Source organism: Piliocolobus tephrosceles, chromosome 5, assembly GCF_002776525.5.
Source record: "Piliocolobus tephrosceles isolate RC106 chromosome 5, ASM277652v3, whole genome shotgun sequence".
Taxonomy (NCBI): Eukaryota; Metazoa; Chordata; class Mammalia; order Primates; family Cercopithecidae; genus Piliocolobus; species Piliocolobus tephrosceles.
Window position 1 is genome coordinate 14,834,783 of NC_045438.1, and position 14,960 is coordinate 14,849,742.

At 36.7% G+C, this 14,960-nt stretch overlaps 1 protein-coding gene across 7 annotated transcripts in view; it reads left to right on the forward strand.

Moving 5' to 3' along the window:
- Nucleotides 1-14,960, forward strand: part of QKI (QKI, KH domain containing RNA binding) — a 159,291-nt gene that overhangs the window by 108,364 nt on the left and 35,967 nt on the right. For all 7 annotated transcript variants that reach the window (XR_002733995.1, XM_023223637.1, XM_023223638.1 and 4 more), the window contains exon 4: nucleotides 8,600-8,743. Coding sequence is in view for 6 of the 7 variants with exons in the window: in XM_023223637.1 (XP_023079405.1) it covers nucleotides 8,600-8,743 (144 nt within the window). In the remaining variant the exon portion in view is untranslated. The remainder of the gene's footprint in view (nucleotides 1-8,599; nucleotides 8,744-14,960) is intronic.

Consider the following 14,960-nt stretch of genomic DNA (forward strand, 5'->3'; position numbering starts at 1 on the left):
GATTTTTGTCTTTTTATGGGAAACTTTTTGTATATATTTAATTCACTCTTCTCAGCCTTAACTGTGTTTCATCAAGATCATACTCAACTTTTCAACTGATCTTGTCCAGTTTCTGCATGCTAAAACTAGCTCATATCAGAGAAATCTCACTCATTTTGGTCATTCTGGGGCCAGAATAGTATTATTTGGCTAGTACTGGGGTTACATAAATTTAGTTTAGACATAAAGTAATTAGCAATTAAGTTAGTGTAATTAATGTATGAAAATTGGAAGACAGACCTGACAGTCAATAAGTACTGTGTCTGTAGGAGATAGATGTTGTAGTCCTGTTGTTTTTAAATTGGAAATTATTTGGCTTAACACAATAAAATTACTTGAATTTAGCAACTTGTTCCTTTGTGCTTCATTTAATAAGTATTTGTTGAATGCCTGCTGAATGACTTTCCTAGATGATTTCAACGGACTGAATATAAAATTATCCTAATTTTCATATTTTATTAAAAAATAATTTGCTTTGAAAATGTAGTTTTTGTTGGACTCATGTTCAAGTTTTTAAAAGTTTTTTGAGGTCTGCTTTTGTAACTGAGTCAGTGAGAAATTAAATTGTATGAAATCTACCTTATGCCCAGTTTCTCAGTGAACATTTCTTAAACTAATCTAAGATTATATGTACAACTGGAGATGGTAATATGTCTAAGCTTTAATATTTGTCTTAAAATGTATATATTCACAGTAAGCATGTTATTGGAACCTTGGTTTGCGTCAGTATGTAACACTTTTGAATTCTGTTTGGAGAAGTTTTGGCGTGTGAACTTTCACAAGAGCACAGTAGGAGCAGCAGTCTTATGCTCATTTGCTTGACTACCAATGTATAACTAAAAGAGTCTGTCAGCAGGGGTGGGACAGTCAGTATGCTCCAATGCTTCATGTTACAGAATCCCTTTGTTCAAACAGATACTGTAATTAGAGCATACTTTTAAACTTCATAAGGCACTGACTCATAAAGTTTTTCAAAAATCCAAAACAAAAGTAGTTTCTCAAATATTGAGACTATTCTTTTACTTTGTAGTTTTACATCACTGTATACAGTGGCTTCAAAAATGAAATGGAAGCTATTTTATTGAAAAGTAGTAAAATTTAGTTACAAACAAGGGGGTTAATTAGTCCTAACTTAGTAACAATGTTGGAAATGTGCATTGTATATTAAGATCTAATTTTAGTTTTAACCTCACCTATTCAAAACTTTGAAGACTAGAGGAATTTTATGTAAGTGAAGTAGCTACAGATTTATCCTTTTTGTATATGTGTATCATTGTAATTTGATAGGTGAATCTCTCATTTAGGGGGAAAACATTTTTGTAGGTGCAAAGAGATCTGTTATAGCAGATGTTTTTCTCCCAGTTCTTGACATAATTCTGGATGTGACTTACTCAGAGATTCATTTATGGAGAAAGAATACTTGGCATGAAGTTAGGAGATAGGACAAGTGCAGAAAGACAAAACCAAATCTACTGAATAATCTCATCTACCCCTTTATCTGCCTTCAAAGTCCCCACCAGCTCTAGAATTCTGTGAGGACAAGATGTGCTTAGAATTCTACACAAAAATATTTAAAGGTAAAAAGGTAAAGTAAAAAATTCTAGAGATTCCACTATTCTGTGTTCTGTTTCTGGTTTTTCACTACTTTATGATGCTGTTTTAGGACAATTTCTCATGTAGGTGATATGTTGTGCTAGGAATTAGTTGTTGAGGGTGCATACTCTAAAGTTGCTCTGGCTAGGTATGGTAGCTTGGTGGTACACTTACTGCCTGACTTGACTAAATCATGTGAAATGTTGGTAAGACCGATAGTCCCATGTTCATGTAACTTAATGAGGATTGAATGAGGTGATGTATTTATATTGCTTAGCGTCGTCCTTGGCAAGCAGTAAGTGTTTGATAAAAGCTTAGTTGCCATCATCATTTTCATTTTTAAGTTTGTTTATCATCACCTTAGGCTAATTTATCTCACCATAGTATACTTGTCAAGAATATAGACCATAATAAAGAATCATTAATAATTGTGACTATGGGCCGGGCGCGGTGGCTCAAGCCTGTAATCCCAGCACTTTGGGAGGCCGAGACGGGTGGATCGCGAGGTCAGGAGATCGAGACCGTCCTGGCTAACACGGCGAAAACCCGTCTCTACTAAAAAATACAAAAAACTAGCCGGGCGAGTTGGCAGGTGCCTGTAGTCCCAGCTACTCGGGAGGCTGAGGCAGGAGAATGGCGTAAACCCAGGAGGCGGAGCTTGCAGTGAGCTGAGATCCGGCCACTGCACTCCAGCCTGGGCGACTATGAGACTCCATCTCAAAAATAAAAATAAAAAAAAATAATTGTGACTATCTGCTCTGCCATCAAGTGTGAATGAATTATAAAGTTGCTTAATATGCTACTAAATTTTAATTTGCTGTATAAATAAAGCTATTTTCCATTTCCTTGGAACCTCTCTGGTTATTGCACCCTACCTTAAAAGATGGAAGGTTAGTGGTTTTGAGCTCTGAACATATTTATACATACAGTATTTGTATGTAATTTGCCTTTGCTGTCACTTTGCTGTTATATTGAGATAGAATTTGAGTCTTGCAGTTTAAAAAATACTTTTGACCCATCTTGTTTCTTGTTCTGATACGTCAAAACACGGTAGCATTGAGGTTTTAGAGTAAAAGAAAAGCAGTCTTTGATGGGGTGTGAAAACCGGACCTCATAAGCATTATTGTAGAAAATCTGGGAGAATTGACTAGAAGTAAGAGAACAAGAAATGGAGTAAAAATTGTCATTTACAGCTGGTCACCAAGGAGAAAGAAAGAAGCAGTCCCAGAAACCAAGATACATGAGCAAGGGCGAATATATGAGGGATTATCTAAACAGATGCAATAATCATGAGTACAGCAGAGCACTATGGGAAAGCTGCAGCATATTCATGCACAGTTTGATATTTGATTTTAATGATGCTCTTCAATCATAAAAGTTCAGTTATTCAATTCGGTAAATACTTGTTTAGAGCCAGATATGTGTAAAATCAATGTGTACATACTGTCAAGAGTATGAAAATCAATGAGATGATTCTGATATTCAACTTAGAGCAGACTTTCTAATAGCTAGAAAAAGACAATGCACAGATAACTAAGTTACTATATGATACAGAAAAAAAAAAGAAGAAAAGTAAGTATTAAAGAAGGAGAAAGGAGGCATTGTAGATGTAGGTGATGGCTTCCATAAACTTACGGGTATCAAAATCCATGTTTGGGGAATGGCCAATATATAGCATGGAGCAAATCTGAGCCTGTCATGGAAAGTGAATGAACACAGCACTTCAGGTTAGTGTGGATAGACATGAATGGGTATATGTGCAGCAGGCAGTCTCTGTTAAAGCACAAGTAAGCCATGACTGTGTTTCAGAGATTTTCTATAAAGCCGCAAGTTCTAAAAATCCACGCTGATTCAGAAAATTCATTCAGGGTGAGTAATAGCTAAGACGTAATTGTGGACAGATTTGAAGCAGGGAGGTGTGAACCGCAGTTTGGATATGTGGAGTTCAGGCTGCTTTAGAGATTGAAGTACACATTTCTAGTTGGCAGTTGAATTTGGAGGTACAGAAATCAGGGGACAGTACTGTGCTGGAAAATGTAAATTTGGGATTATATTGATGCAAAACTGTGTTCTTCTATATTGCTGAAGATTTAGTGGCACATATATTATGAAATGATACTGCTTTTTAGTAACTGTAAAACAGGCATTATAGTAGTCATGAGCTATTTGTTTCCACATCAGTATCTCAGCTATTAACCCCTGAAAGATTATTTGAAACATAATTGTAAAAAGAAACAAATAAATGCCTCATAGAACACAGTTACTGATAAATAAAGCATTTTTGGTGTGCATCCATATCGTCATCCCTCCTGTCTGCTTATTTCAACGTTTTCTGTGTCCTGATTTATTTATTAAAGTGATAAAATGGGTTTTGCGAGTGGATTGTTACTATGGATATTTTGAGTTCAGAAGTAACCATCCTATAATTGTATCTATACTTACTTTATGACTAAAAGAGGACCTTTTGGAGTGTGTTTTATTGATTTCTCTATAAAATTTGCCAATCCCAGATTGCCTTTATAATCTGCTTAAGAAACAGAATGAAATCACAGGGAGAAATAGTGTTTGTATTAAATAATTACTAAGCTCCAAATTAACTGAAGGAATGTACTTTAACTCTTCTTGAGCTGGAATGGACTACAGTAGAATAAATGTGGCTTCTGGGTAGCATGACCTCAAAGCCTTTTTTTGTGGGACACTTGCATGGATGAAAGATTTTCTGAGGCCTGATATGGAAAAGAGGTGCTTTTAGTGTTTACTTTCAGTTGCTACATTGTTTGATTTTTGAAGTGTCCACTTCATTTATTCCTTGTGGTGAAAACTCAGGGTCCTTTTCATCTGGAAGCTCACATCCCCCAGTTTTGCGTAAAATGTATAACATTGATGTTTTTTCTCCCTCTGCTTTCTTTTTCTTTATATTGGTAGTTGGACATCTGTCATTTCGGTTTCTGAACCTCTTGGACTAGTCCTCTACTATTACACAGTTCTGCACCGGTTTTTTTTTTTATCTCTGTCTTTTGCTACTTAGAGGGAGAGTTCCTCAGTTTGTCTTCCAACCTTCTATCAAGTGTTTCATCTTTTCTCTCATATTTTTAGTTGCAGGAGTTTCTATTTGTATTCAGAATTTTTAAATAGAGCATTCTTTACTTGTTTCAGCATTGTAGTGTTTTTTCTTAACTCTCTGAAGCCAGGGTCAGTTGTTCAAGTCTCCTGTCCCCAAGATGTGGGCCTGGGTTCCCTTGCTCTGCATGTGGAGCAGGGGAGATGGCCGGCCAGCCCAGCCGTCAGTGTGGAAGTTACCCTGTCAACTGTTCTAATGCAGTTTCAGCGAGTGTTCTACTTCCTTTTGGAATCAGTTTCTGGTCTGTTGCTGGGAATTAGGGGATGCTTGATAGCTAGCCATTTGTGGATAGGGGATATGGGGATTGAGCTACTATTTCAATGAGAGTTCATCTAGTCCTACAATCTCAGCCCCCACCCTCACCCCGATTTTCACTGCTGCCCATGTCCTCAGTGTTTTTGGAGCGGGGGAGGGGGGGATTAGGGGGATTGCGAAGAAATACGTTTCTTAACTAGAGTCTGCTAACTTTTAAGTTAACCATCTGCTTTCTAGATTCTTAATTTTTAAATGGCTTCCTTTCCCATTTTCTTATTTCTTAGGAATTTGGACATCTTATTTATTTATAATAGACACAGGGTCTCACTGTGTTTCCCACACTGGCCTTGAACTCCTGGGCTCAAGCATTCCTCCTGCCTCGGCCCGCAAAGTGCTGGGATTACAGGCATGAGCCACCGTGCCTGGCCGAGTTTGTACATATTAAACTCTACAGTGTTATAGAAAAATTTTTGGTGGGAGTGGAAGTACACAATTCCATTAATTTCTCCATCTTTGAAAGTTTTTGCTCTTTCAATTGTTCTTAAAAGTGTAAGCAAAAATGTTTAGTTTGAAGCCAACAGGGTAGATGTAGCTTTCTCCTGTTTTTATATTTTTAATTATCATTTAAGTTGTTGAGTTAATAAAAGTATGCGTTGGCCAAGGTGTTTTACACCTTAAAAATGTATTCCTGCAATAAAGCAAAATGGCAAATACTGCAACTTTGTTTCTATCATGAAAATAATTATTCCTTTTAAATTCTCTGGCTTTTCTCCATGTATAAAGGTTTCTGTGGCAAGTCACAATTTTGGTTTTTATTCTTAAGCTTTTCTCAAATATATTTTATTATAAATGTTCCTCCATTTTCATTGTATTAGTGTTTATATGCATTAGTGTTTGACACACACACACACACACAGAGCTTTTAATGTCTTTGTCTGTAATAACATCTGTATCACTTCTAGATTGGTTTGAGTGGCTTGATTGGTTGGGGAGACGGTCTCATTATGTATTGCATTTTTCTTGCTGCTTTGCATGCTTGTTAAATTCTAATTGTATGCTAGACTTTTACCTTGTTGGATGGATATTTTTATATTCCTATAAATATCTTTGAGCTTTGTCCTGGGACACATTTAAGTTAGTTGGAAATAATTTGAGGCATTTGGTCTTACTTTTAAAATGTATTTAGTTGTACTGGAACAATGCTCAGATTAGGTTTAGTTATTTCCTACCACTGAGGCAAGACCTTTCTGTGTACCTTACCCACGGGGTATCATTCAGGTCTTTCAGTCTTGTTCTTTTCTGGAGCCAGGCACTTTGACCTGGAATCCTTTTGGGTGGTTCCTTCCCTGGCCTCTGGAATTTCCTCTTGAGTATGCAATGATCAGTGTTCAGCTGAATATTTGAGTGGCAGCTCTTCCAGGACCCTGTGAGCTCTGGCTGCCTCGGTTTCCCTGGACTCTTGTTTAGTCTCCTCATGGAGTTGTCTGGAGACTCTCAAGCCAGTGAGTGGGGGTAGTCACAGACTTACCTCAGTTTTTTCCAACTCTTTGCATCATTTGTCCTTAGTTGTCTGATGTCCAGTGGCTTGAAACTTGTTTATGTGTTTTGCCAGTTTTTTGGTTGTTTCAGCAGGAAGATGAATCTGGTTCCTGTTACTGTATCTTGCCTGGAAGCAGAAGTCCCTCATACATATGCATTTAGGCAAATAGGTGTACTTTTAGGCCCACCAAATAATGACAGACTAGTAGCTTTTGTAGGTCTCTCTCCAAAAAAGATAATAAATAAATAAATAAATAAATAAATAAATAGAAATACGAATTTTGCTGAGAAAATACTGTTAGCATTCTTGAACATGACAATTGAAATCTGGATAACAAAACTAATTTTTCTTGCCACAGTAGAGATATTAATACACATTTTATTTCTTGCCATACAGATAACCCTGAGGTTTCCAATTTCTTGATTCATTGACTCCTTGGTTTCCCCGTTAGTTTGCATGGTGTACCCTAGTCAAAAAGAAATATTTCAGAATTCTGTTTATTAAATATTTACTCTATGAACAATTAGTATTTATATTAAAAATAGTGAATTGAAACAGACTATGCATTTTATTTGTAAATAACCACATTTTTACTAATAGCATTTGTATTTTCATGGGTGCTGTTTAAATTCTCAAACTTTGGAATCAGATTTTTATACTGCCACCCTCTTTTCTTATTCCACATGGATTTTTGTATGGACTTGATTTTTATTACAGCAACCGCTAAAAACCTAGCTTTGTAAAGATATGACATCATCAAAAAGAATGTAATGTGACCTTATGTTGAAACAGTCAGATATTCTGAGCTGGTGGTTCACATAGTGTTGGACGGATGGTACCCCTGTAAAATACTGTGCTGACTCAGAGTTCACTCTTTGGAAATACATAGACGGCCCAGCATAGGATTGTGTCTGATTTTTTTTTTTTTTTTCTGTATTCCCTTAAAATATGTGGATACATTTTCATCCTAAAGATGTATTAATTAAAAATAAAGCAGAAGCATTTACTGTTAAAATCTGTGTGAATTGTTGCAGAAAGCAGTTTTATTATGCCTGCTTTATTTTCTTTTATTGGAATCTAGCAATTAGGTAAATGGTAACTTCTAAAATAAAGGTCCAGCAACAGCAGATATTTATTGTTTGTCTGGTACCTTGCGCTGTGCCAGGTGCATTTATATATGCCATGTATATACTATTTATATTCTCATTTTATTTAAAAACACTTTCTCTAAAAACAGCGATTCTGAAATTCTGACCAACTCTATTTAACCTCCCTGTAGCTTGACCAGGTTTTCAGCATGGGGATATTTCTTACTAGAAGACATTAAGGAAATGAAATACAGATATTCTCTATGAAACTAGTGTTTATGACTTGATATAATTAAAGAGTAGCCTTACAGTTAATTTTAAAGTATGGTCTGATGGGAATGTAGATAAAACTATTTTCATAATTACCGTATGAAGTACTTAAAACAAGTGGCAGTCATCTTACACAATAACATCTATATGCAAAATACCTTTTCTAATGCTGAGGACAACCAATATCATTAAAAGCAGTTGTAATGAAGTGGGCAGATCACTGAATTAGAGAATGAAAACTTTGATTCAGCTCCTAAATTGACAGCCTGTTAGCTGTGTGACATTGAGAAGTAACCTCCCTAACCTTGATGACCTTCTGTTTACTCATAAGTAAAATGTAGAAATAATGATATGTTTCTCAAAGTGTTTTTCATGGTAATGTAAGGACAGTATCAGATCTATGTTTCTTAGTGCATAGGAGCACACTAGGGGCTGATCTTGTAAGCATTTGGTTCTGTGCCTGGTAGAAAGTACGTACTCAGCAAATACTTGTTGAATTAATTATCATTTGACCCAGTAGTATCACATTCAACCAAGCTTTGAGGACCCAGGAAAATAATTCCAAGACTTGTAATGCCATCATAGCAAAATAATGCAAACACAGCTTAAATAATTGACAACAGGTTACTATTATGAAAGATGTACTCTCTTTAAAGAGAAAAATTTTAATTGTGTACTCTGTAAATTTTTTAGGAGGAGCAAAATAGAGGCAAGCCCAATTGGGAGCATCTAAATGAAGATTTACATGTACTAATCACTGTGGAAGATGCTCAGAACAGAGCAGAAATCAAATTGAAGAGAGCAGTTGAAGAAGTGAAGAAATTATTGGTACCTGCAGTAAGTAATTTCCAGACCTTAGATTTGGGCCTTGTCCTTTTTTGTCAGTTTATTTTAAGTTATTGTGATGTTTATGAGGAATAGGTTATTGGTTGTTAGAAATTTTATTTAAGCATAAAATTAAAAACACCTAACTGATATTTCTAAGATAATAAAAACGTAAAGTTCATATTTAGGGGTCCTTAGATAGACATTAAAAGGGATTTTGGAGGGTGACATCTCATAAGAAATTATCCAGACGCTTTTGTGTTCTCAGTTCTCCTTCCCTCCCGGTTTCTCTTTCCCCATCTCTTCCCTCTGCCTCCCTTCCTTGGATTGGCTCCTTGTTGTTACTTAACCCTTTAATATTTTTAGAAATAATAATTGCACTACTCCTAGAGTTTTTGTTGTTTTTTTTTTAACGGGAAATGAAAAATAAATTACTAGTTTTCTGGGCCATTAATTTTTTTTTTTCTTATATTAGTAAAACTATATGGAAATGTGGACCCTAATTTGCTATTGAAAAAACTAGGACTGGGCGTGGTGACTCATGCCTGTAATCCCAACACTTTGGGAGGCTGAGACGGGTGAATCACCTGAGGTCAGGAGTTTAAGACCAGCCTGGCCAACATGGTGAAACCGCATCTCTACTAAAAATACAAAAAATTAGTTGGGAATATGCAGTCTCCTGTAATCCCAGCTACTTGGGAGGCTGAGGCACGAGAATCGAGCCTGGGAGGCAGAAATTGCAGTGAGCTGAGATCGCGCCACTGCACTCCAGCCTGGGTGACAGAGTGAGACCGTGTCCCAAAAACGAAAAGAAAAAACTAGGAATACTGTTAGTATTGTGTCCAACAAAAAGTATTGGCATTTTGTTAAGGTACCTGCTGCTTTTTATTTCCCAGATAGCCTATTCTTTATTACCCTAATAGTTTATTCAACAAGTAAACTCACAGATCATAAACATTTCCCATTAACTTGATGAAATTAATTCCTTGGAATAAAAGTTTTGTGTAAATTCTGTTGATAGATTTTATTTTTTTAAAATGAGCTGGTTAAATATAAACTAAAATCCGTATTTGTATAATATTAAACCATGGAATCTTTCTCATTTTCCTTAATTGTGTGGTATTGAAAACCTGTACAGAAAAGGAGATTTTTGAAAGTATACTGGACTATTAGTGTCATGATCAGAAAAAGTTATTTAACATTGACTTTTATTGCTAAGTGTATCCAATAATATTTAGCTCATTTTATACTAAGCAAATGAGTTCACCTATAATATAGCAAATAGATCAGTGTGTAGTACTGAAACTTTTACTGACCTATTAGATTTATTCTGATCATTCTGTAAGCCACTTCAGTTCTGAAAAGGTATTAAACTGGGAAAAAGCACTGAGTTAGAAGCTGTGTTTTTCAGAAAGTTAGTTCTGACCTCTCTGTATCTATTACCACATTTACAAAACCAGGGAGTTAGTGTAAATGACCTAAGGATCCTTTTGTTTTAAAAATTGTTTGTCTTTGAATACATATCTTGAGGTTGATTTGTTTTTGCTTTTTTTGCTAGAAATATTTATAGGATTAATCTTCATAGTTTGATGTGTGTATTCAGTAGTAGTATTCAGTATTCAGTAGTATCAGTGTATTCAGTGGTATTATCAAATTATCTTAATTTGATTTAAGTTCTTTTTATGAGAATACCATGGTAGGCTAGTTGACCGAAAAGACCAATCTTAACCATCCACAACATACATTCTTCCAAAGTACACTTTTCCCCTGATCATAGCATATACTACACAGATTTGAACTGTGCAGGTCCACTTTTTGAAGTGGATTTTTTTCAAAAAAAAAAAAAAATCTATTGGAAAATTTTTTGGAGATTTGCAGCAATTTGAAAAAATGCACAGATGAACCACGTAGCCTGAAATGTTGAAAAAAATTGGAAAAATTAGATATAATGCAAAAAATGTATGTACATGCTAGCCTGTTTTCTCATTTACTACCATAAAATATAGCAAAAAAAAAAATCATAAGTGAAAATGTATCAAACATTATACTTGAAAACACTTAATGTACATGGTGCCGTTCACAGTCAAGAGAAGTGTCAACAGATGTCAAGATTCAGTATTAAACCTTAACTGTAGTACATAGTAATACATAGTGCACCACTGCAGTAATTTCATAGCTGCCTCCTGTTACTATTATGGTGAGCTCAAGTGTTGCGAGTATTCACTTTAAATGCTTTGTGACTCTCATCATCTCAAATGAGCTTTTTGTGTCTTTGGTAAATTGCCTTACTGTGGTAAAAAGTGATCTCTCACAGTTCTTAAGTATTTTTCATTGTGTTTAGTATGAACTGTAAACCTTGAGTAGTACCAGGAAACCCATGGGAATTCCACTAGTGATAATGGAAGTGCTTCCAAGAAACAGAGATAAGTCATGACATTACGAGAAATTGGTGAAGCCACCTCTGCAGCTATGCCACCAGTTACAAAAACCTTGCACCTTTTGCGAATTACCTGTTTATCACCTGTTGAAGTTGCAGCTTTTATGTGGGTGCAGGATTACTATGAGAAAGGCATACCTATAAACTCTAATATCATTTGAGTTAAAGCAAAGTCATTATATGACAACTTAAAGCAAGAGGAAAGTGAAAGATCTAAAGCTGGAGAATTTATTGCCAGCAAAGGATGGTTTGATAGTGTAAGAAAAAGGTTTGGCTTTAAAAAGTGTCAAGATAACAGGAAAAACAGCTGCTAAGCAAGAGACAACAGATGAGTTCCCAGATGCCATTAAGAAAATCATTGAGGAGAAAGTTCATCTGTGTGAACAGGTCTTTAATGCGGATGAAAGCACCCTATTCTGGGAGGGGAAAATGCCATAAAGGACATTTATTAGTAAGGAAAAGAAGCAAGCACCAGCATTTAAGGCACGGATAGGCTAACTCTGCTGTTTTATGCAAATATAAATCAGGTTTATGATCAGGACTGCCCATATCTATAAACCTACTAATCCCTGAGTCTTGAAAAGATAAACACCAGCTTCCAGTCTTTCAGTTGTACAGCAAGATGGCCTGGACAATGAGAACCTTTTTTCTAGTTTGGTTTGATCGATGCTTTGTCCCCGAAGTCAGCGTACTATTGTCAGTAAGGGGCTGCCTTTTAAAGTTCTTTTGAATTTTGGACAATTCCGCTGGCCACCCAGAGCCTCATGAATTCAACAGTGAAGGCATTGAAGTGGTGTACTTGCCCCTAAACACATCTCTAATTCAGCTTCCAGGTCAGGGGGTCATAGAGACCTTTGAGCCTCATTACACATCGTACTCTATGGAAAGGATTGCTAGGGAAGAGAACCCATATAGAACATCATGAATGTCTGGAAGGATTGCATCATTGAAGACACCATTATTACAGAAAAAGCCATGAAAGACGTCAAGGTCAAAACAATAAATTCCTTGGGGGGGGAGCAAAATTGTGTCCAGTGTTGGCGCATGATTTCACTGGATTTGGTGCAGAGCCAGTCAAGGAAGTCCTGAAAGAGATTGTGGATGTGGCAGAAAAGGTGGTAGGTGAAGGGTTTTAAGATGTGGATCTTGGAGAAATCTTAAGAGCTAATAGATGCCACACCAGAGGAATTAACAGAAGAGGATTTGATGAAGATAAGTGCTTCTTAACCAGTGCCAGGCAGTGAGGAAGATATAGAGGAAACAGTACCAGAAAACAGGTGGACATTAGACTGTCTGGCAGAAGGGTTCCAATTATACAAGACTGCTTTGGATGCTTTTACGACATGGGTGATGTGGGCATTGAAACTAAAGTAAATGGTGGAAAAAGGATTGGTATTGTATAGAAATGCTTTTAGAGATATGAAAAAAATAAAAGGCAGAAATTATGATATATTTCTGTAAACCTAAATCAAGTGTGTCTGCCTCTCCTGCCTCCCCTTCCACCTCCCGACCTGTTCTGCCTCTACCACTGAAGAGACAGCAATACTAACAACTCCTCCTCCTCTTCAGTGCGAAGACTACAAAGATAAAGACATTATGGTGATCCATTTTATGAATAGTAAATGTATTTTCTCTTCCTTATGATTTTCTTAACATTTTCTTTTTAAATTTAATTTATTTTATTTTTTTATTTTGTAGAGAGAGGGTCTCCCTATGTTGCCCAGGCTGGTCTCAAACTCCTGAGCTCAAGTGATCCTCCTGCCTCTGGCTCCCAAAGTGCTTGGATTACAGGTGTGAGCAACCACACCCCACTTAATAACATTTTCTTTTCTGTAACTTACTTTATTGTAAGAATACAGTATATAACACATACAAAACATACAAAATATATGTTGATCAGCTGTCAGGCTTCCAGACAACAGTGGACTATTAGTAGTTACATTTGGGGAGAGCTGAAAGTTACACAAGGATTTTTGATGTGGTCTGTGTCCCTAACAATCTAACCCTCCCTTGTTGTTTGAGGATCAACTGGGTATTGTTAGTATCTTTAAAATTTTCTATTTACCCAGTCACCTATAATCTCTTGTCTTGCTTACCATTTTTATTTCTAGTGTTTAGTATAGTGCCCAGCACATAGCAATAACCTAGTAAACTGAAAAATAAATGATTGAATCTTGTCATAAGGTAAAATCAGTTCCTTCATCTTCACTATAGAAATGCATAAAATAACTGAATTTTCCTGAAGCATCAAGCGATTTGGTTTTTTACTTAAATAAATATGGGAGGGCCGGGCGCGGTGGCCCAACCCTGTAATCCCAGCACTTTGGGAGGCCGAGATGGGCGGATCACGAGGTCAGGAGATCGAGACCATCCTGGCTAACACGGTGAAACCCCGTCTCTACTAAAAAAAAATACAAAAAAACTAGCCGGGCGAGGTGGCAGGCGCCTGTAGTCCCAGCTACTCGGGAGGTTGAGGCAGGAGAATGGCGTAAACCCGGGAGGCAGAGCTTGCAGTGAGCTGAGATCCGGCCACTGCACTCCAGCCTGGGTGACAGAGCGAGACTCCGTCTCAAAATAAATTAAATAAATAAATAAGACAGAGCGAGACTCCGTCTCTAAATAAATAAATAAATAAATAAGGGAGACAGAATACATTGTATTTTTGAGAACTCACTTCCTGGTTTTTGAATCCCAGCTTTGTGACTTTTAACGGTCTTCATTGTCTCATCTATGAGATTGGAACATGGCCAGGCATGGTTGCTCATGCCTGTAATCCCAACACTTTGGGAGACTGTGGTGGCAGGATCATTTGAGGTTAGGAATTCGAGACCAGCCTGGACAACGTAGCAAGACCCCTTTATACAAAAAAATTTACAAAGTAGCTGGGCTTGGTGGCACATGCCTGTGGTCCCAACTACTTGGGAGGCTAATGTGGAAGGATCGCTGAGGCCAGGAAGTTGAGCTATGATAGCACCACTGTACTCCAGCCTGGGTGACAGAATAAGACCCTGCCTCTTAGCGGGGAAAAAAGAAGATTGGAGCATTATAAACCCCTGTAGTTCTTGTGAAGATTAAATGAGATGATAACATGGAGAATACTTAGCATAATACCTGGCACATACTTGCTCTATAAAAGTTTGTTGTTTCTGTGTGATGTTGTCTAATACTGCTTTGCAATTGTATTCTTTACAAATGCTGATAAAATGAATGCGTTAATTCAAGTTGGAGAGAAAATGTACAGAAATAGCAGTTCCTTGCCAACTCAATGTTACTGTTTTTACAGACGTTGCTTTGACTTCCATAAAAATGCAACATAAGGCTCATTAGTTTATCATTGCCTAAATATTTTCAAAGGCAGATATTTTATCTTGAAATTTACCTTTAATAGTGATGCTCATAATTTTGTATTGTTGACAGTTTGAATAGCAGATGCCCAGTTACCTTGTGGATTAACAGAAATTACAGGTCTTTTGTTTTGGAATTCTCAGTTATGCTTTTCTTGTTCCTTCAGTATTCTGTTGGGCAGGTTAGACTTTCTAACTTGTTACCATGGTCCCGAAAAAACACCAAGTTCAGTCAGGTTACTTCCTGTCTCAGATTTGCTTACCTTCCCTCATCCCCATTGCCTTTACCTACTTCAAAGTCTGTATCAGAACCCCACAACTGGTATTCCTTCTTCTGTGGCCTTTCAAACCCATCGTTATTTTGTAGTCTGTCATTACCTTTCCCTGCTTAAAGATGTTTTAGTGATTCCTCCTTACTCTGAGAAAAAAATACAAAACTCCTTAGCAT